Raw genomic sequence first — 22,969 nt, 5'->3', positions numbered from 1 at the left:
TTTCAGTTCGCAGGCCGACGCTCTATCCACTGAGCCAAACAGCTAGGGCTCGTGTAGTTCTTAAAACAGTAGTGGTGCCTGTTTTCAGGGAGCTTCCCATTTTCTCACCTTCCTTACAGATGGTAGGACTTCCTGACATGTTACCTTGGTTAATTCAACCTCTTTGAAACCACCATTGCTCTATTCCCATAAATTCATTTCTAAAACTATGCTCAGAAACATCTATCTATTATTCTAGACAGGAGCTACAGAAAAGGGGTCCTCATTCCAGGACTCCGAGGGGCAAAGAACATGAGTTATCTTCATGGTCTGTCCGGGTCACCTTCACTTGCCTGTCCTTCCTTCCTGGGCCTGCTCTCCACTTCCTCCTTCATTTTCTACCTGCTTTTTGATGCCATTTCCTTCTATAAGTTCTTCTCCTATGACTCCTCTTGATGATCCTTTACAAATATCAAAGACATTAATTCAGGTACCCCAACATTGAGTCAGCCAGTCACCAAACCAACATCATTTTCATAGGCACTGGCTGGGTACCGGGGAAGCAGGGCACACGGTTCTTGAGAAATGGGTGGATTAGTAGTGAGCACAGGCTCAAGGACAGGAGTTACAGTAGTCCGCCATGAACAACATGCCTTCGGGTGCATAGGAAGGGCTTTGGGAAAAGCACCCCTGAGGTGCCATGGAGATGAGCGTTGGTAGATGAGAGGGAGATGGGCAGATAGGAGGAGGGGGAAGGGCCGACCCACAAAAGGTAGGATGTTCTACCCAGAACAGTCTTTTTGGAACAGTGGGAATTTTACTCAAACTGAGTCAAAGAGTTGGAATAAAGCAAAAATAAGAAGAGTCAGTGTAGAACTTCTTGTGGTGATCATTTTGCAATATATACAGATATTGAATCCTTATATTGTACACCTGAAACTAATATAATGTTGTGTTAATTACACCTCAATTAAAAAAAAAAGGTTAGTGTGATGCCAAATGGGGCAGGGACCTGCATTCGGTGTCAGGGGTTTGGAATTAACCCATAAGGATGGTGAAGTCAACAAATATATTAAACAGAAGATCAGTCACCTTTAGACTCCTCTACGTCACAAAACACCCAGACACGGTTTGCCTCAACCAACTAAACTTAAATGCAAACACTGCTTTAAAATATTAAATTTTCAAACACCTCCAGGTGCTTAATGATTTTAAAATATGCAAGTTTCTCAATTCACACAAGGCCTGCCTGATATTGAAGCCAGATGAAAATAGGCTTCCTATCTTATGCACACACACGTGCATGCAGAACTCACACACCCACCTCACTCCAGGGCCCCGTTTTCCACTGGGCTGGGCAGGGCACTCTGTTACAAGGCCGGCGGCTCTCGGGGCGGTCACCCACACAGTACTTGCTGTGCACAGAGCGGTTGGTGCCATCATGGAGGGGCTGAAGGCAGCGCACAGTGCGAAGCTGGTAGCCGGAACTCCCACAGGTTTTGGTGCAATGCTCCCACTCTTCCGCTATCCAGCTGTGGGTGTGGGGGTGAAGTGAACATGGTCACTGGGGTGTAGAATGTGCACCTCCCTGCTCTCCGAGTGATGTGCAACCCAGTGGGGCCCATGGTAGTACAGGAAGCACTTTCAGAGAGAGGGGTGCATTGAACAATTAAAAAAAGTCTTAGAACTTTCTAACAATGATAGGCCCGACACTTCTATTTTTGAATGGCTTAGTATTTTTCTGCCTCCCAATGATTCTGAAACTTTGTCCGTTCCTAAAGGATGACCAACAGAAGGTTTCTGAAACTCATCTTGAGGATACCTAGTTAGGTTTAGATACGATGGCAGTTTACAAAATAATACCAACTCACTCTCAGCCATACTGCCTAATGGTGTTAAAGATCTGAAAGGAAATTATAAAAACAGGAATCCACCCTATGCTTGCTAACACAAATTTATTTGGCTGCTGTTGCTTTTTCCATGAAACCATGAATTTATTCATTTTTCATTTTCGGAGATGACTTTTATTTCTACAATCGTTGCCATGAAGATTGCCTGACGTATCTATTCTGTTTAGAAAATTCAGTTTTTCATGTTGGACCTTAATGGGTCTGACAAAAATGTAAAGGCAGTGGCCATCCAGGGCTTGAATGCACCTGAAAGAAATATTTCCAAAATATTTTCAAAAAGATTTCCCATGGGACATTTCCAAATTCTAGTGTCAATGTCAATGCCCACAGTACCCTCCAAATCAGCTGTGTGTACAATATTACAGACAGTTCCCCATTACATGTGGTTCCCCAGGGCTGTGACTGTCAATTCCATCTGCTTCATCAATCTGTCAGAATGTAATTGAGGCATACTATTTAGCCTTTCTAAAGTTACTTTTCCTCTGAAATTTATTTATTTTTTCATATATACGGGGCTCCAAAATACAACCACGCTAAAACCTTTCAGTCTTTGGTATTAGCAGTTTAAGATAGCTCTAGCTCATCAAGTAGGCAGTACAATGTATTCTGGCAACCCATTTTGAAGGCCTCAGTAGTGACTCTCATCTGAAGACAGGAATTACTTGAGAAACATACACTTCCTATCATAGACAATTATGGTTACCTTATTCCATCTTGAAACTCCTAGAATGACGACGAATGAGAAAAATAGCACAAAGGCCAAAAGAAAAAAAATTGAAAAGAAGCCGCCACAAGATAATTTTGGAACCTAGGGAGTAGTTTGTAGACATAAGAAGAATGACGTTTAAGTCAGCAGTAGGAGCTAACAAACGGATGATGCAGAATTTCAGAAACCGAGAGCTTACAGCCTCAGGTGAAGTGCGGGTGATGGCAGGGCTGAAAACAGGGACTGATGGAAAGTCTACTGGGAGGCAGGGAGGCCTCCTAATTTTTGACTTCGCTGGGTGACTGCTCCTCCTCTAACCCAGCAGAAGACTTTTTTTTTTTTGTCTTCTGCAGAAGGTAAATCAGACTTTTAACTCGTGGACAACAGATACAGTCAACGGACAATAGAGAAAGGAACCATAGTGAATACATGGGGTTATGTGAAAACCCACATATGGAATGGTGAGATGACCCTAGCTGCCTACACGTATTTATTTTTTACCAAATACAAAAATATATTTTTGAGAAGAAGGAATATGGTAGAGAGCAGGGAACCACAGCTTCACATAATTCCTGGGAATTGATTTGACTATTTAAACCAGATACATGTATTAGCTTTGACCAAAACTGAAAAGAGCTAAAGACATTTAAATCCATACTATTTTGTCCTCAGGGTATGGCAGTTAAAATAAATACTTACAGTGGATGTGTACACTCTTGAATATTGCACATTCTTCTAATAGGTTTCGGCTTTTTGTTGACTTCACAGAAGCTGCGATGAACCATTTTATTGTCACTTTTCCTACGGCATCCGTATTTAGTGTACTGGAAACCTGGGAAAGGAGATACATTTCTTGGTATTTAATCACTTATCCATTCAACAAACATTTACTGAATGCGTACAATAAACCAGCCACTTTTCTGGTTGCTGAAGGTCCAGAAGTAAATTAAATAAACAAAACTTCTTTTCAGAGCCTACATTTAACAAATATTACAAATTATTAATTAGTAACTGCACATTTGCTAATAAACTGAACCCTGAATATAGAGACTCTATTATTACGGACAAGTTTGAAAACCACTGTGACAAAACCTTGTGACCTAGGCTTTTACAGAGTTATGTACATAATGCACTGTAGGGGGCACCAAAGCAACGCAGAGGGGAAAGTCTCTAACTTAGCTGGAAAAGGGGAGGGAACCCCTTCTTACATGATCAGCACTTCTTTGGGAACAAATACAATATTTGTATTTGCATGTGGCCCGCGGGCCGTAGTTTGAGGACCCCTGCTCCAAGCCAAGGAAATAACCTAGAGAACACGGCAGGTCTCTTTGAATGACTGAAGTTTCACATGTGAAGGGAGTGGGAGATAGGAAAGGCTCCATGTAAAAGCCTTGACTGCCAGACAAAGGTTTGGAGTTTATTTTTAAGGTCACAGGGAGTTATTAAAGGTCTCTTCAACCATCAACTTTCACATTTGTAAATAATTATTTATTTTGAAAATTTAAACCTAAAGGAAGTTGTAAGGAAAGCACAATAAACATTTCTATACCTTGTATCTAGATTAACCTTGTGTTACCATGCCACTGTATTTGTGATAGATACAAATATTTACTTACATATAATTACTATATAACACATATGTAAAATTTTGCTGAACCATTTGGGAGTAAGCACAGTTTCTTACATAGCCACACTATAATTCTTAAAATCAGGATATTTAATGCAGACATATTATTATAAAACTAGAGGCCTGGTGAATGAATTCATGCATGGATGGGGTCCCTTGGCCTGGCAGGTAATTGTGGCTGATTGGGGCCATCTGGCCCAGTCCCAATGGGGGCCAATTGGGGCCGGCCAGCTAGGGGAAAAGACTGCAGGAGGTTGGCTGGCTGCAGGAGGTTGGCTGTGGGAGCACACTGACCACCAGGGGTCAGCTCCTGCATTAAGCATCTGCCCACTGGTGGTCAGTGCATGTCATAGTGACCGGTCGTAACAGTTGCTTAGATTTTTATATATATAGACTAGAGTTTGGTACACAAAATTTGTGCATGGGGGAGGGGGGGGCCTCAGCCCGGCCTGCACCCTCTCCAATCCGGGACATCCCTCTCGCAATCCGGGACTGCTGGCTCCTAACCACTCGCCTGCATGCCTGCCTTATAGCCCCTAACTGCCTCTGCCTGCTGGCCTGATTGCACCCTAACTGCTCCCTGCCGGCCTGATCGCCCCCTAACTGCTCTTGGCCAGGATGATTGCCCTCTAACTGCTCCCCTTGCTGGCCTGATCACCCCCTAACTTCTCCTCCCTGCCAGCATTGATCACTCCCTAACTGCTCCCCCCTGCCGACCTGATCGTCCCCTAACTGCTCCCCCCTGCCGGTCTGATCGCTCCCTAACTGCTCCCCCATGCCAGCCTGATCGCCCCTAACTGCCCTCCCCTGCTGGCCTGATTGCCCCTAACCACCTCTGTCTTGGGCCCCGTGGCTTTGTCTGGAAGGATGTCTGGAAGATGTCCAGTCGAATTAGCATATTACCCTTTTATTAGTATAGACTAGAGGCACAGTGCATGAATTCGTGCACAGGTGGGGTCCAGCTGGTCCAGCCCCAATCGGGGTGAATCGGGGCTGGGCCTGTCAGAAGGAGGAGATGGCAGGAGGTTGGCCAGCCGGCTCAACCTGATGGGGGCCCAATCAGGGCCAGGCCAACTAGGGGGAGAGGTCATGGGCAATTGGCTGGTGGGTCCTGCCCTCGATTGGGGTGGAGGGGCTGATCAGGGGTCAGCAGCTGGGGGAAGGGCTATGGGAAGTTGGCCTGCCAGCTCCACTTCCAATTGGTGTGTCAGAGGCCAATTTGGGGTGGAGCTGGCTGGGAGGAGGGGCCCTAGGCTGATTGGGGGTGGGGCTGGTCATGGGGAGGGGCTGTGGGCAGTGGGCTGGCCAGCCCCAGCCCCAAATGGGGTGGGGGGACTAACTAGGGGCAGGGCCAGCCAGAGGGAGGGGCTGCAGTCGAATTGGGGTGGTGGGGGCCCATCAGGCATGGGGCTGCTGGGGGGAGGGGCCACAGGTGGTTGGCTGGCCGGCCCTGCCCCTAATCGAGGTGGGGGGGCTGATCTGGGGTGGGGCCGGGTGTGGGAGGGGGCTGTGGGCTGATCAGGGTGGTGGGGGACCATTGGGGGGTGGGGCCGGCCAGGGGGAGGGGCTGCAGGAGGTTGGCTGGGCTGGCCCCGCCCCCTATTGGGGGGGGTGAGCAGGGGTGAGGCTGGCCAGGGGGAGGGGCTGCAGGCTGATTGGCGTGGGTGGGCTGACTGGGGGTGTGGGTGGCCCAGGGGAGGGTCCACGGGAGGTTGGCCGGCTGGCACCACCCTCCACACCCCCCGATTAGGCTAGTTTGCTGGCAGCAGTGGGTGTCATAGTGACTGGTTGTTCTGGTCGTTACGGAGTTCCGGACGATGGCTTTTTATATATATAGAATATATTGTCCATACCCCAAAATTTTCAATTGTTCCTTTATGTTCTGTGTTGCAATGTTTTTCTAGTCAAGGACATTCAGTTGTCATGGAATTAATCAGGAACAGTTTTGAGACTCTTTATCTTTAATATATTTGAGGTGTACACACCAACTGTTTTGTAAAATGTCCCACAATTTGGATTTATTTAATAGTCTCCTAATGGTCAGATTCAGGTTATTCACTTTTGGCAAGAATACTACCTAAGTTATATTGTATTTCAGGGCAACGCATTAGGAGACTAAAGGATTTGAAACAAGGAAATAATATAATTCTACACATTAATTAATTCACTCATTCATTCAAGAAAGATTACCCTGCAAATAAAGGAAGAAAAGAAAATCAAAAGTTAGTCACCTAAGAGACTTTTGCAACAATCTTCCCTTCCAAAATTGTGAAGGAAGCCCAATGAGGAAGGAATAGATGTAGATGTTAAAAAGGTGTATATGACAAATCCTGTGACCAAGTCAGCAGGGAGGGTGCAACAGGAGGGAGGATCCAAATTAAACAAACTTTGTATAATAAATAAAGTGCTGTTTTACATAAGCAACTAAAACACTTTATGCCTACTCCCTCGGCCCCCCAAAAAACACTTTAGAAATGCATTCTTGAATTTAAAATGATAAAATAAATGGTTTAATAATCTTTTGTTTTCAATTAGTCAGTGTCGTTATTGTGAGAGGTCCTGGCCTTCTCCTGCCTGTTGGGAGAATTTTCTTGGCCAGCCCGATTCTGGAGCACTGCTGTTGAGAACAAGAGGAATGGGAAATGGGGGAATCGGAGAACCCATGAGAACAGCTTAATGGGTTCACGTTAGGGAGGGCAGAGAGGCAGCATAATGTAGTAAGAGCATGTACTCAGAAGCCAGACCTCCTGGGTTTGACCTTATGGATTACTTATCTTCCCTGTGCTTTGGTTTCTCCATTAATACAACAGACATGATAATAGAAGGAACTTCACAGAGGCCTGTGCGTATTCATGCATTAACACGTAAAGCATTTAAAGCTGTACCTGGTACATAGTACAACTGATAGCTCTTTTATGATTAACACTGATAGAAAAGAAATGCATAGGCAGGGAGAGTAAAAGTGCAGAAGGCGAGCACCAGAGGACACTGAATTGGGGAGAGACTGGGAAGAATAAAGTGATTATTGAAATCACACGAGACTGAAAGGACTCGAGGGAAAGGGAAAGAGGATTTGAAGAAGGTCTACATTTATGAATGGATTCCTACCCTTTGTAGATTCTGCAATTTCGGGAAAAATGCTTTGTATTTATCTTTTGGCTCTGTGTGGTATTCTCAGATGATGGCCTCCATTAGAGATAATCCTTAAGGCAGAAGCAAGCAGACTGGCTTAATATGAACTGCTTAGTAAAGTTATAAATGTGTCAACTGTTACCTCCACCACAGGGTTTGGAACACTGAGACCAGCTCTTCAAAGCCCACTCAAAAGTGTCTAATTCTTCCTGGATGACATTGTTGTTGTTGATTGTAGGTGCGGAGTCTTCATGGATGATGTACTTATATGTAAGGCTAGAGCGGGTATCATTCTCCTGAGGTATAATCTAACGCACACAGGAAACAGACATATGTAAATCACCTGAGAGTTGTAAATTAGGAATGAAAAATTATAAATATTTCAGAATATTGCTCCTATTGAAACTGGAAGACTTTCAAGTTGTTTCTAAAAACATGTTTTTATTTTAATCAACTAAGGTACAAATGTGCCCTGTTTAAGAAAAAAAACACACACACACAAAACTTTAAATATATAAAACTTCGACCATAAAAAATATAAAAATACATACACTGAGGAGTAAAAGTTTGTATTATAAAAATAATAATTTTATAAGATTCACTGTAAATTTCATAAATTATATATCTCCTTAGTGCATTTAAAAATTATTTTTAAAAAGTAAAAAAATAAAATAAAAATTATTTTTAAAGTGTTTTGTTATGATGAGCAAAATAATAAAGTTCCCTTCAGAAAATATAGATTATAGAAAAATACAGGGGGAAAAATCATCCATAATTATACTAAACGAGAGAAAACTGAAATACTTCTATTATTTTAGGATATACCCTCAAGATAGTTTCATATTATGTGTATGTGCACGTACACACATACTTTCTAGACTTGCTTATTTCACTAAATGTATTATGCACATTTCTCAAGATAGTAAATATTATTTAAAAATGTAACTTTAAATGTCAGCACAGTGTATATAAAGGTCATGCGCATTATTTAACCATTTACTTATCATAAACATTTGTATTGATTAGAATTTGTCCCCACCTTTATGGTAACTTGGGGCTAAAGAGTACAAACACCTGAGAATAGTTAGAATAATCATTACTTTCATAATCAGATAGTATATGAAAGTGCCCCAATTCAGCACTACCTACTATATAGTTTTTATCTTTATTAACTGGGCAAAAGATTGTTGTTTTGGTTGCTATTTACTTAATAAATAGTAAAGTTTAATTTTCCTGTTTGTAGCCATGTGAATCTTGTCTGCTGTACATTGCATATTCACATCATGTCCTCTTTTTGTGAAATTGGTATACATCTTTTTTCTAAATAATCTATGCAATAATGATATTAACTTTTTATAAGCATTGCAAGTATATGGAATTTTAAATTTGCTTTTTAATTTTGTTTAGAGCAAAGAATTATTTTTAAAAATAAATATTTAACTTTCATGTACTTACGATGCATCATACAAGTGGAGAAATGTGCAATTCATTGGTATGGGGGTTTTTTTTTAGTTGTTTTTTTTTCTAGTTTTTTCTCTTTTTTGCTCAATCTTCCCCTCCCTCAGCTGTCAGCTTGCTCTCTGTCTATGAGTCTGTCCCTATTTTGCTTGTTCATTTTGTTCATTAGATTCCACATATAAGTGAGATCATGTGATATTTCTCTTTCTCTGGCCGGCTTATTTCAACTAGCATAATGCTCTCCAGGTTCATCCATGCTGTCACACAAGGTAAGAATTCCTTCTTTTTTAAGGCTGAGTACTATTCCATTGTGTAAAGGTACCACAGCTTTATTATCTACTCATAATTCATTGGTATTTTAAACTAAACTTTTAGAAACACCTTTTGTTTGAGAAATCGAGGGATGCTAAATCGCTACAAAGCTGGGGTTATCTGAGTTCTATTCTCTTTTCCCCTTCTAGTCTTTGTTTTTAAAAAAGCATTAAAAACTATGCCCTGGCCCTTACACTCTAGCCAGATGTCTAATGCTTTCAGTCCCAGACAACCTAGCCCCCATGTTTCGGGCTCCCTCGCTGGGGTTCCAGTCCTTTAGGGAAGGAAAGGAAGATCATGATGATAGAGCACTGCTTGTCCACAAACCTCTAGGCTAGCTATAGGTCTCCTATCTCTCCAGCCCACATTGATCCCTATGTCCACATTACTATCAGTGAGCAAAGCCTTGAGGCCACCCACCGTGGAGGTGAAATGGCAGGGCTCTGAGACAAGACACCTGTGTGGCTGGAAAAGAATGCAGTGTAGTTACATAAAAGTGAAATAGAGCTCTGATCTCCAATCATTCAAACTTCACACGATTTTGAATATTCTTTATCTTGCTATAAAATCATCTAACCCATGGAACAGGATGATAGTCCAAAAATAAACCCACATACATTTAGATAATTAATTTTTGACATAGGTGAAAAGACAATGTAATTGAAAAATAACAGTTTCTGGTTTGTTTGTTTTTTGTTGTTGTTTGAACAAATGGTGCTGGAACAACTGGACATTGTGGTGACTTCAAATGCTGGCCACAGATCCTTTGTACGTTCCCTCTCCATACATGCAGCTTAAATCCTCACCCCTCCCATGTGGGCTGGACTCACTGACTTGCTTCTGGCAAACAAACAACAGCAGACAAGAGGGGATATCACTTCTAAGATGAGGTTAGAAAAGACTGATTCTGGTTGTACTCTTTCACTTTCTCTGTCACCTGAACCACTTGTTCTAGTGGAAGCCAGCTGCCATGGGATGAGGACACCTCCCATAAGCAGCCTATGGATAGGCTTAAATGGCGAACATCCCAGGCCCACCAGTCCCCACAGGAATAGCTTAGGAGTAACCTTCTGAGGCCTCCCAACAGCCATGTGACTGAGCTGCTAAGCCTCGAGATGCTTCGCCACGGCTGACAGCAACCTCATGAGATACCCTGAGCCAGAACTAGCCATTTCATCAGTTCCCAGATACCTGATCCACAGAAACTAGGAGACAAGGAATGTTGCTTTGTATTTAGACACTAAATTGGGGTTAATTTGTTATGGGGCAATAGATAATATAAACATCTGTATGCAAAGTAAGAACCTAACATATCACACAAAATTTATGTAAAAATTAACTAAAAATGGTTCATAAAACTAAATGTGAAATGTAAAACTACAGAACTGTTACCAAAAAAGAGAAAACATTTTGACCTTGGATTAGGCAAAAACAAAATAAAACAAAACAAACAACAAAAAAACCCCAACTAACACCAAAATCTTGATCCATAAAAGAAACAAGATCTCAGCAAAGTTAAAATATAATATTTTGCTCTGTGAAAGACTAAGAGAAAGGAAAAAAAAATTATAGACTAGAAGAAATATTTGGCAAATCACTTATTTCACAGAGGACTTATTATATCAAGAATATATAAACAACTCTTAAAACTCAACAAAAAAATAACTACTTTAGCAATAGGCAAACGATTTGAACAGGCACTTTACCAAAGGGAAATAATTTCCAAAGGAAAAACAAACCCTTGGGATTGAGTGGGAAGATTTGGTTTTAGATTAGTGCAATATTTGTTATAGTCTAATAAATATTTGTACACAGAATGCAACACTGTTTTTCCAATCGAGTAGATGTCTTCTGCTTTCATCCATGTGGGAGTAATAGAGGTACCTTCCTGACATTAAAAGCAATAAAACTGGACAGAATTACAGGAGGGAAATTTGTGGGGGGAGACAGTGAATAATAGCAAAGGACAATGATCCCTGTGAGAAGAGAAAAGTGCCAGGTCCTGGCTTCCTGACAGAGCCAGGTCTGGCCCCTGGCACAGGTTGCTGAACTCCAGCCAAGACGGCATTCTCACTGAGCTGAGGGGACAGAGAGAAGACTATGGAACTTGCAAAGGAGAGCACTAAAGAACAGGGGGCTGCATGGAGGGGTGGCTCAGAGGATGCATAAGTCCCAGGCTGAGGGCTGGTCTGTGCATGCCCGGGGCCAAGACACCACACCACCTACTAATGAGTGGCTGCTGCGGGCCTGGGAACAAGACAGAGGTGCTCAGAGTCAGATGGAGCTGAGAGACCTGGGAGTTCTTATCCAGCCAGGGTCAAGAGGCCTCATCAACCCCCAGGTGTTGAGTTAATGCGCCAAAAATGCCAAGTCATAAAAATAAGGACAAAATGAAAAAGCTCAGCTGTAATGAAGAATAAACCAGGGCCCTAGGATCAGAGGGAACTGACTGTCTGCCAGCTAGGATAAACCCAACTCCTATAAGGAAGGTGACATAAACCAAAGGCCCTACAACTCACCATCTATCATGTCCAGTGTATAACAAAAAAGACTGTTGAAGCGGGAAAATGACTCATTAAAAAAATCAGTCCATAGAAGCAGACAACGTGAAGATGCAGGACTTAAAGGAAAAATTAGACAAAATGAGTGGAAATATACAGAAATCTCAGCGGAGAAGCAGAAATGACTCCTGGGGAGAAAATGGAAATTCTAGAAAAGAAAAGCACACCAGCATCTGACATGAAAAATTTACTGGATGAACTCAACAACAGATTGGAGACCACATAAGACACAGTCAGTGAGCCTGAACACAGCGCAACAGAAACTCTCCAATCTGAAGAACAGAGAATAAAAGATCATACAGCATAACCAAAGCCTGAGAGACTTCTGGAATAATTTCAGCTGGTTTAACATACATGTAAATGAGTCCTAGGAGTAGAGAAATGACTAGGCTGGGGGTGGGGAGGGGGGCAAACAAACTTGAACACATAATGGTAAACTAATCCAAAATTGGTGAAAAACTTCAACTTTCAGAGCCAAGATGCTTGGTGAATCCCAAGCCTGATACATAACAAAGAAGGTCACAAACTAAGCATAAACAAACTATTAAACAAAGCAAAATGACAAAGAAAAAATCTTAAAAAGTAGCCTGAGAAAATGGACACTTTATGTATAGAGCAGCAATATAAATGAGGCTACTTCTCATCAGAAATTATGGATTCTAGAAGACAGACATTACACGAATGAGTCAAAGATGGCCCCTGTCTATTGGCCCTGAGGTTGTCTAGTCCTTCACCACAGGCTGAGCCTCTTTAGCTTAAAAGCCTGCTAGCAGCAAACCCAAAATTTTATATACAGTTGTTTTAAATGTAGCCCAAACAAGCTTGTTGTTAGCCATTAGAGGTAGCTTGCTTTGCAGACCCATATGAAACTGTATCCAATATCTGCTAACTATACATGAAACTGGGGCTATAAGGATCCCAAGCTGCTGCTGCTGCCCCTGGGAGCACTCAGACCCAGAGGCTCCCCCTGTGCTGCTGAGCGATATCACCTAGCTACATAAAGCCCCTCTCCACCCTCTTCTCTCATGGAAGTTCTTTTCTTCCCTATTGGATGGTGGCCCTACAGGCAAACCTGCTAAGGTGTCACCAGTAAAGCTTGTGTATGTTACTGCCACCTCATAGTCATATCCTTGATCAGCCCTGACATTCCTGGAACTCCCTGCAACATTGTAAAAACATCTTCAAAGCACTGAAAGAGAAAGACAAACTAGCAACCAACAAGTTTGTATCTAGTAAACATATCCTTTAAGAACAAGGGTGAAATAAAGATATTTTCAGATAATTGAAGGTTGAGAGAATTCTTTGCCAGGACACATACCCACACTACAAGAAATGTTAAGGAAAGTTCTTTATATTGAAAGTGTATGATCCCTGGTGGAAAGTCAGACTTACAAGAAAAAATGAAGAATGTTGGAAATGGTAAATATATATTTTCTTGTCTTGATTACTCAAGCAAAAAATCATAATACTGTGTTATTGGGTTTATACTGTACATATAATTATATAATAAAATATATGGCAAAGTTGTCAAAGAGTGGAAAGAAGCAGATAAATGGAATTATAAAAAAAACAAGCAACTAAATATTCAATGTTCAAGATAAAAGTGCTTTCAGATACATAAATAAGAAAATTACAGCGAAATCAACTACACCTAGAGAGCCTGCAATGCCACATACCAAAACAATAACAGGATCATGCAGAGGTCCATCTGTGTGAAGAGTTTCAATGTCATCTTCAATATTATAATCCCATTCCACACCAAGATCAATGAAGGTCCGTGACTTGGCTTCTTCCCCTTTGCCATTTAAAATATAGTGGCCTGTAGCCTGGTTCTTAATAGCTAAAGGAAGGAAAATGAGTAACCAGCAGACATTTTATTTTATCAGATTGTGGCTTTGATGATCCCTATTAAGTCTATCTACCCCCTTCTATGAGTCAAAGACTGTGTTTATTAGCATCAAACAAGTCAAACTGAGTGTTAGTTCTGCTCTGAGTCCCTTTTCCTTCATTAGGCATTTAAAATCCCCAAGAAGGATTTCTAACTAGTCAAAAACAATAGCAAGAAGGTTACACAGAAGATAAAAACTGGGAAATGTTCCCATTTGAAAACACTGTCAAAGAGGTTAACAGTTTCAAACTCACTCAATCCTAGACATTTCTTCAGAAACCTGGAAATACTTTGAAAATAATGGATACTTCTATAATAATTAATATAAATCATGTATGTTAGTTCAGCATATAATGGCTTATTATAACATAATGGTTTATTTATTACTGTGTATCTCTTTCAAGTTATTCAAAAGAATCTTCTTTAGGAAATTACAAACAGCCATGCAAAGGGATCTGCATGTACCAGCCAGAAACTGGACACAGAACAGATGGTGGGAAAATTTTTATTAGACTAGTAAAGTTTACATGTGGTTGCTTTTCAGTCAAAAAACTTAAAATGCAATAAAATTAAGGAGAGGCATACAGTATAGCATCAACCAAAATATCAGAACTAATTTGTCAAAATAAATATGGCAAATTTTTCTGATATTATTCCTTACTTTAATGCATTTTAACATATTTATTTTTTCTTATCCCCTAATGCAGAGCGAAAATGCACATGTACAAATCTGCCAGATGGTTTTTCTTTCTTCATGAAATAATGAACCAATCAAGGTTCAACAAAAATTAAATCTCCATTTTTTAATATTTCTTTTTTTAAAGGAAGAGTAGTTGGGAGAAATGACCAACAAAATCACACAATAATGCATTTATATATAACTTCAATCATGCATATCTATGTGTATGTATATATGTGTGTGTATATATATGTGTATATATGTATATATGTATATATATACATCTATAGACATAAATATCTATATATATCTATATGTAGATTATATAGATATACATATACATATACATATATAGATATAGATATATCTTTGACAGTTCCATGTTTAAATGCATGTTAAAGCAGAGCCAGTGGACAGAAACACTTACCAAGAATATGAGGAGAAGCCTCGTCTTCTTGGATTAACACATGTCTAGCACCAGGGGGTATATCAAACATCTTAAGGTACCCTTTGCATGTGTAGTAAATTTTGTAGGAAGCAAAGGAGAAAACAAAAGCGACAACCTTGGTTAGCTGAGCATTCCGTTCTCACTGTTCCTGCACGCAGAAGAGGGCATACATGAACTGAAAGAAGCAGTTTCAGAAATTAACTTCAAAGCACTGGTAGCTTGTGTGACATCTGGCATGAGATTAGGGGCTACACTCCCTTTTTTTAATTAAAGAGGAAGAAAAGAGTTGACCTTGTTTCTAAACTACTAGCCATTTATCTTGTGTTGACCTGTGAATTGTGTCAACAATTCAGGCAAATTCTATACTTTCCTGTGTCCCTCTATGGTGATTTTAGTTTTGTAAACCACACTTTTGAAGTGCGGCTAATTTTTAGAGTATTTAGTTGAACTTCCGAAAATATTTTATCAACCTCTATATTATTTCAAAAGTCTAAGCAGTGAGTACAGATCGCTGAACTTCTAATTAATAAGTTATCTTCATATTTAAAATCCTGCCTTATTCTAAAGAAATCTATAATAATAAAAGCATAATATGCTAATTAAACCAGATGTCCTTCTGGACTTCCTTCCTTCTGGACAAAGCCGCAGTGGCCGAGGCTGGGGCCAAGGCCCTTGCATGAATTTCATGCACTGAGCCTGTAGTTCAGTTATAAATACACAACTACTGATGGACTTGGAAAGAAATATGTTTCCATTTGTATATGGACAATTATCATCTACCTATGGGTAGATTGATCCAACTTTTCACATTATTCATTAGTGGTTTAACTAATGGAATAGTAATTTTGGGGTCAGGGTTTCAGCACCTGAGCCAAGGAAAGTCCAGTTCAAGAAAAGTACCATGTTTGCCTGAGTGTGCAATGGCTACGAGTAACATGCTTCAGATGCCAAGGACAGCAAAACAGCTTGATTCCATTTATGGATGCCCATCTTTCTGCAGCGTGCGACAACTTACCCAGTACATTTTTAGCTTCCCTTGTTTCAGCAAGAGAAACATTACGAGCTCTTTTGGGTAAAGTGAAGGCGCCTCTTGTCTTCCCTTAAATAGAATGTCTTTAATTAGTGGAGGTTTCGTGTTTATCAAAGTCTTGCTGTTTCATTGACTATATGATAAGCTATATATATGTATATATATTATTAGGTAAGTTAAAAATATGTTCTGTAATTTTATATGTTGAAGTCAAAACGCATATACAATAGTTAGCTAATGCCAATAAACTGTTAATAGTCAATGAAAGTAAGACTGAGCATGAATGAAAAATGATATAGGTGATTTGAAGGTGAATACTTGCAGATTTCATTTCCCAGCAACTCGAATTCTGTATGGCACCGCTTGCTTAAATGTTTCCCTGTTGGAAAAGGTTAATTAGTCTATTGAATGACTATCACAGCCTTAGGGCAAAGAAGTGGATGTTAGATTATCTTTGGACAGTTTGAATCTGTATGGCTGATGAAAGCTTTCTTCTTTTCTTCTGACCTTGATTCACAGGTTTAGCATAATTTTTGAGGTGTCTGCAAAAAAGTATCACTAGCTCATATTAACACAATATATAGAATAAATGAGTCCAAAAAAATTTCATTACATTAATTCACTCTGGAAAGAAAACAAGATGAATTATTTTACACTTAAAATAATAATATATAACTGCAGTAAATCACTTCATAAGATGGAGAAAATTACATTTTACTCCACCAACCCATTATTTATTTTTATATATAACATTCTAATTCTGTTTGCTTTATTAAAATAATATAATCAGCAAGAAGGCAATATTGCTTTTTAACAATGTTCAAGGTACAAAACATAGTAAATTATCTCACAGGAATAACAAAGACATCAATAAAGAATGCCTAAGGAAACACACTGGAGTTAAGTCAGCTCTGCCACCCTCAGTATATCAGAGCAAAGCAGGGATGTGTGGAATTGACTTGAGTTGGGTAGCTGATGTATAATGAGAATAAAAAGAACTAAGAGAATTATTTCATTTGGATGAAGACCAACTTTTTTATAATTTCTTTTCTCTTAAATTACCACCACAACATATGCTTAAAGTACACCAAATCGTTTTGTGTTATTTTGGATGATATAAGAGAAGTTTCTCAAGGGAAGCACCACATCAAATTTATTTTTAAATGTCAAATTATCAGAAATATTTGCCTAATAAATACTTATTGAATAACAAAATATTTGTTATAAACTAAAAAAAAATTTGTAATAAGTGTTTGCATCTAATTTTTTTATGAAAATTCCAATGGATAATTATGAGACTACTAATATCTTTTTATATTCTTTATGTTTTTGTTTCACCTGTTGAAATTTACCATATCATATGCCTAAGACCAGGTCATTAATTATATAACAAGCACAAAAGTTCACATGCACAAGCAATAATACCATAGGTTATTTTTGTTTGTACCTCAATTTTGTTTAATATGAAATTATAAAAATATATGATATATGGACCCTAGATTTATAGACTTAAAAATAGAAAAAACCTGTTCACTTTTAAAGTAAAAGAAGTAAAATTAATGTAATATTTTAAATCGTATCTAAAGTTTTGTGATTTTTTTATGTTCTAACAATTTATGTACAATAGAAAGTTCAAAATAAGCATCAATTTTATTAGATCTAATGCATTTTATTAAAAGCAAAATAAAACGAAACAGATTTTAGCTAACTACTATAATTGATAGTGATTTTACTTGTTCCTTATCAAAATTTAGTAGATAATTTTTTATCATAAATGCTATGGAGCATGAAAAGTTTTTTAAAATATTTCCTTAAAAGGTTACCTGAATAAAAATAAATCAGCAGCTAATGTTTTATTATGTTTATAGAGAAAATGCTGCGTTCTTAAACGAATTCTCAAAAAATACAAATCATAGAGAAGGATACTAAATCCATCAGAGGCCTCATCTTACCAAGCTTCCTGGGAGTTCTGGTAAAGGTCCCCTTCACGGTTTGACAATGAGAATTATCTCCTCCACAGACACCACACTTATCCTCAACCTTGTTAGAACCAATTTCTTTATCACAGCCCACTTTCTGGGGAGAGAAGAAGTGAAATGTGGCTAATTTTAATGTGTCAAGTCAAGGTCCGTATCCTAGAGAATGATGACTGTTTAATCAGGAACCCACAGGTAAGCCACTTACACCAAACTTTTTTACTGGCTCTGATTTAAATACCTCAGTCTTTTAAAAGAACTACTGTGCAATCAAATGACTAGTACTCCAGATAAACTTCCCCCCGTCTAATGACCATCATACACAGTCATCATCACCATCAAACATGTATTAAGCACAAATGTTGTAGTAGATACTGAGGAGACGAAAAGTTGGTGAGTTTCCCTGGCTGCTCTCATATTATAAAGATGAATAATGAAACTGTGAGTTGTACATTAGTACAAGCTTTACAAGTTGGCTAGGAACGGAAGACAAAACTTTCCCAAAGTGGTAGAGACATTCACAGGCCCTGAAGGAATCGAGTTTGTGGAAATAGATTTTAGGAATGTGGAGGGATTCAAACAGAGCCATGGAAATTGTGTGTTCACATAAAGTGGGTTCAGAGAACAATATTTAGCCATATTTACACCAATGGGAAGATGGTGCAAAGCACAGGCTGTGCAAGGCCTTGAGTGTTTACATTTTCACATTAACGTAACTGGGAATTACTGAAGGTAAAAATTCGGAGCTGGGGCAGCTCCTAAGGTAAATCAGTGTAGGATAAGAATATGTGGCATGCCACAGCACTCGTAAGTTTGAGGTGAAAGTGGACAGAAGAAATAATTATCACACATCCATTGATGTGCGAGACATGGAGGAGGTGAAAGATGACCAAACACAGATTTTACTTTCAGGGAAAATTCAGATCAACTATGAGGCACCTGTGCATGTAAGATTCATTAATATAACACTAGTTGTTCTGAAGTGAAAAGAAATCAAACAGGAGCAATGTGTTCAGTTAATAACGATAGTCCCCTATCAATTTAGCATGATATATGAACATGAGTAAGAAAAAACTGCCTTTAAAAAAGAAATTAAATGGGGCCAAAAAATAGTTTTTGCATCTTCGCTATTTTTGTTCCAAGAAAAGTTTCTATTATCTCTTAAACAAAATATAAAGTACATTAAGCATTGAATTTTTTTAAAAAAGTGTACTTTAGCAGCAGATCGCTACTAGTCAAAAACTCAAAGCAAAGGCATTGCTCCCATGTTGTATTCCCAACCTACAGACATCAGAGTGACTAGGAAAAGGATTTGGCTGGAAACTGGGACGACTACAGTTAAGTCTTGATTCGGCCAGTGAGCAAAGTTTGATTTTATTAAGTGCAGTTTCTCCCAGACTTAGTCTCGCTAATGAGCTATGCATACATTTACATCATAATGTGATGTCCCAGATATGAAGTGGTTTAAACATTCTGAAAATATGCAGATGAAAGACAGTAACAGTAGAATTGCAGTATATTGCAGGGAGCTCACCACACACTCTCCTCGCACACATATGCTGTACGGGTCTTTGTAGGAACAGCGCGTCCCATCGTGTACCAGCTGTTTCATGTAGGCAACATCGCCAGTCTCTTTGGATTGACAGTAAAGGTGGCATCTTTTCTTGGCTGCATGAGATGGAGGATTAAATCATCTATGTAAAGTGGTATATTTGAACAGCATAGTTTATTTTATTTTTTAAATATAAAGTTTCAACATGATTTCCCGAAAACAAACAAAAAAAGGTATAAATAAGTAAAATAAAGAGAAGAAGAAATTACACATATTTAACGTATTTGTTTCAACCAGGGTGACCATATGATTTAACATCTAAACTGGGATACTCTTGAGAGTGAAAAAGGGCTCTATTAGTAACTACACAGGGACAACAGGTCTAAACTGGAACTATCTCAGCAAATTAGGTTGTGCAGCAATCCTGGATTTAACCAAGGCTCTTCAAATGCTTTAAATCAGAACCACTTTGATTTCAGTGGTGCTGACAGCGCCAAAAAGGGTTTCTCTTTCATTTAACCCAATGACCTAGTACACCTTTTGCCTTTGTATAATCTCAATTAAATTTAATATAATGAAAAAATAATAATGCATTTCTTCTTAACTCCAACTTTTAATTCCTACATGGATGCATCTTTCTTTTAAAACAGCTTTTCACCTGAACTCAGCAGTGCCCTATACCACATGATAATCAAGTAATTATTTTCTTATATTCACCCAAGTAAGAAATATGGTGAGAAGTTTCCATTTGAACACAAAAGTAACTGAAAATTCAAGGGTAAGAAGTGAAACGTTAAAAGGGAGTTCCCAAGTGTATTTTTCAAAAACCGGTGTATAGTACAAAAGTAAAAAGGTTAGGAAGTTTCTGTTGTTATTAAATACTGGTCTTATTCTTACTCCTGACCCCACTGTGAAAGAACAGTATTTCCCTCTAATTATTCAGAAAGGACAGATAACAAAATTCCAAAAGTGTTTCCTAGTAGAGGGATTTCCGTTGAATGAGGAAACTCGACATCTCTTGAGGCTTTTCATTTTGTCTGCATTCCACTGGTCCTTTCAGTAGTGATGGCGGTAGTGCTACTTGCCAGGAACTATTCCACAAGTCTCACCTCTCTAGAGAAAGGAGGACGTTAACCTTATTCTTGGAAACCCAGAAGGACTTACCCCTGTAAGCACCACGGTTTCTAAGTTACCACATAGGGATCAAGAGTCCAAGGGATTGGTGTAGACAAAGCATAAACTCTAAGTAACCAACCACACAGCGGGGAAAGGGCAGGCATCTACTCACAGTCAGGATGTTCATAGGGCATCCAGTGGTGTTTGCTGTTCTGGTATTCAAAGTGGGAGTTACGCTGCTGGCACTGCTGTGCTCTGAAGTCTTCAAAGTGCTTTGGGCATTCATCTGTATTACAAAGCTGGTACTCAAAATTAACACCCGGACAATCCTGACCACCATTGATGGGCCTAAAGAAAAGACAACATTTAAAAAGGCCTTTTGGCTCTGGCCCAGCAGTGAAAGCTTGCAGACACAGTGCTCTAGGGAGGGCAGAAAGCCAGAGTTTCTGAGCTGCCAGCACCAAGTGAATGAACTCATACTTCCTAATTGCAATTCCTTTCCAAAAGCACCATCCTCTCCCTCTGGGGGCAGGGAGGGGGCCCAAAAGTCAACTTCAAGTGGCTTTTCAGACAGTGTATTTTAAATGCATGGCAAAAATCTATAAAGAAATAAAAACATAGATGTGAACTCGAAAAATTTTTATTTTCTACCATGCATAAAACATGTAGATGCAGCCCAAAGTGACTGTGACCACTGCTCTATGCCTCAGTTTCCCGTCTTTTCTTCCTTAGAGAAATATTGAGAGGATTGAATGCATGAACATATTTGAAACACTTAGAACAGAGTGTGGCTCATAGTGTAACTTAGCTGTTCTTACTACTGTAATTTTTATTGTTTTTTTTTCTACTACCATCATCTCTTCCTGTGAAGACATGTATGTAACTTCAGTGTTTATAAAAGACATGTTCAGAGCCATCTGCTGCCAGACACACAGGGCTGCTCACATTTTAAGCCCTAGGCAAGGAAGAATGTCCTAAGGTTAATATTTTGGTTATTTTTCCCCTTAGAAAATAAATTTTCTTCAGTACGCAATAGGAATTCAATCAATTTAGTTTGAGTGAATAAATTGATAACTTTCCCCAAACAGTTCTTTGGCCTTCTTCTACCATCTTTATTTTGTTGTTGCCCTGCCCTGAAGCATCCCCCTTCTAATCCAAATGAGTAAGCATGTGTTTGGTGCTACTGCCACCATGACACACCAGCACTTCTTACAGTGGGTCTCACGGCCTTGGTGCCCAGGCCCTCAGAACACAGTGATGGGCTTCCCTACTCAACTCTTTAATATTCCTAAACAGCAATTTCCTCAAAATCTTTCATCTTCATTCGAACCTCTCACCTTAACCACTGATTATAGTTCACAAAATTGATAAATGGAGATTTATCCAAAACAGACACTTAAGCCTTAGTTTTCATGCTCCGTATTTTACATGTACTTTACGAAATAGTAATAACATTATGTTGAAGCATTTTCTGGCCTTTACAAAAGTGACAGAATTACAGGGGTCATACTCACATTGGATTGTTGCACTGGCGTGTTCTGAAACGAACACCAGTTCCACACGTCCGGGAACAGGAGCCAAATTTGGTCCATGACCCCCAATTGCCATCTTGTTTTTGTTGATTAGCATTCTTCCACATACAATGGCCCTTGTAGCACCACTTAGGAAAATGACAAAGGGCAATTGTGAAAATTATGCATATGCTAAAGTTGTTATATAAGAACCACCAATGAAAGGGCTTCATTCCTCCAACCCCCACCAAGGGAAATGTATTTACAATGACCCCAAAGCAATCTATATATACAAAAGGCTAATATGCTGTGTCCAACTGTCCGGGTAATGATGTCACATAGCAACGCCCAGCTGCCTCTCCCTAGCGACTAGCTCCTTGGAGTTTCTTCAGCCCAGGAACACGACTTGCTTTATAGCCAGGTGCAAACATTTCACAGTTTAACCAAATGTCTATGAAGCGTTTTTAGGTGCCTCATCTCATTTGATCCTCACAAAATTCCTGGAGTAGGTAGATAGGAGACTCAGTGGAATCCTATTTTCTTTTCATTAGCCAGAAAATGGAGATTTAGAAAGCTCAGAAATTTGACCCAACTAAAAAGGAAGAAATGGTAGACCTTGAAAATAACTTCAGTTTTTCTCACTGCACAGAATATAGTCAAACACTGCTGCAGTTAAATATTTTACCCTTTGTTCTCCCTGCATGATCTACAATAATAATCTGCTTTGTGTTGATATTTACTGCTGTGTTGCTGACAATTACCTGAAAAAGAAGTTGGGTGCTTCACTGGTCTGGAAAAAGTTTAGCTACATCAGAAAGCGGGTCTAATTAGGCAAGTTTATTCTATATCTATGAAAGGCTAAGTTGACTCAAGCATGCACAATACATATAAACCTCTCGCTGGCGCCAATTGCACATGTGTGTTTCGATCTGTCATTGTCTATTGTGAATTTGGTTGTTTTTGTTGACATTCTGAAGCTGAAAGAAAGTGGCGTCGTCACATGGAAGTAACAATGGTGATTAAATATGATCATAATAGTGATCCGGATAGATATAATTATCCCTGTGTAACTGAAGTTGCTGTC

At 39.3% G+C, this 22,969-nt stretch overlaps 1 protein-coding gene across 1 annotated transcript in view; it reads right to left on the bottom strand.

Annotated features, from left to right (window-relative positions):
- Window positions 1-22,969, bottom strand: part of ADAMTS3 (ADAM metallopeptidase with thrombospondin type 1 motif 3) — a 249,541-nt gene that overhangs the window by 5,710 nt on the left and 220,862 nt on the right. Inside the window, exons 12-20 of the mRNA XM_023758660.1 lie at window positions 21,889-22,034; window positions 20,547-20,722; window positions 19,241-19,374; window positions 17,683-17,806; window positions 14,680-14,760; window positions 13,362-13,525; window positions 7,497-7,662; window positions 3,295-3,427; window positions 1,304-1,511 (exon numbers count right to left, since the gene is read on the bottom strand). Coding sequence (XP_023614428.1) covers window positions 1,304-1,511; window positions 3,295-3,427; window positions 7,497-7,662; window positions 13,362-13,525; window positions 14,680-14,760; window positions 17,683-17,806; window positions 19,241-19,374; window positions 20,547-20,722; window positions 21,889-22,034 — 1,332 coding nt within the window. The remainder of the gene's footprint in view (window positions 1-1,303; window positions 1,512-3,294; window positions 3,428-7,496; window positions 7,663-13,361; window positions 13,526-14,679; window positions 14,761-17,682; window positions 17,807-19,240; window positions 19,375-20,546; window positions 20,723-21,888; window positions 22,035-22,969) is intronic.

This window comes from Myotis lucifugus, unplaced genomic scaffold, assembly GCF_000147115.1.
Source record: "Myotis lucifugus unplaced genomic scaffold, Myoluc2.0 scaffold_136, whole genome shotgun sequence".
Classification (NCBI taxonomy): domain Eukaryota; kingdom Metazoa; phylum Chordata; class Mammalia; order Chiroptera; family Vespertilionidae; genus Myotis; species Myotis lucifugus.
Note: the sequence above shows the minus strand (reverse complement) of the source record. Positions and strands in the feature narration are given on the sequence as shown.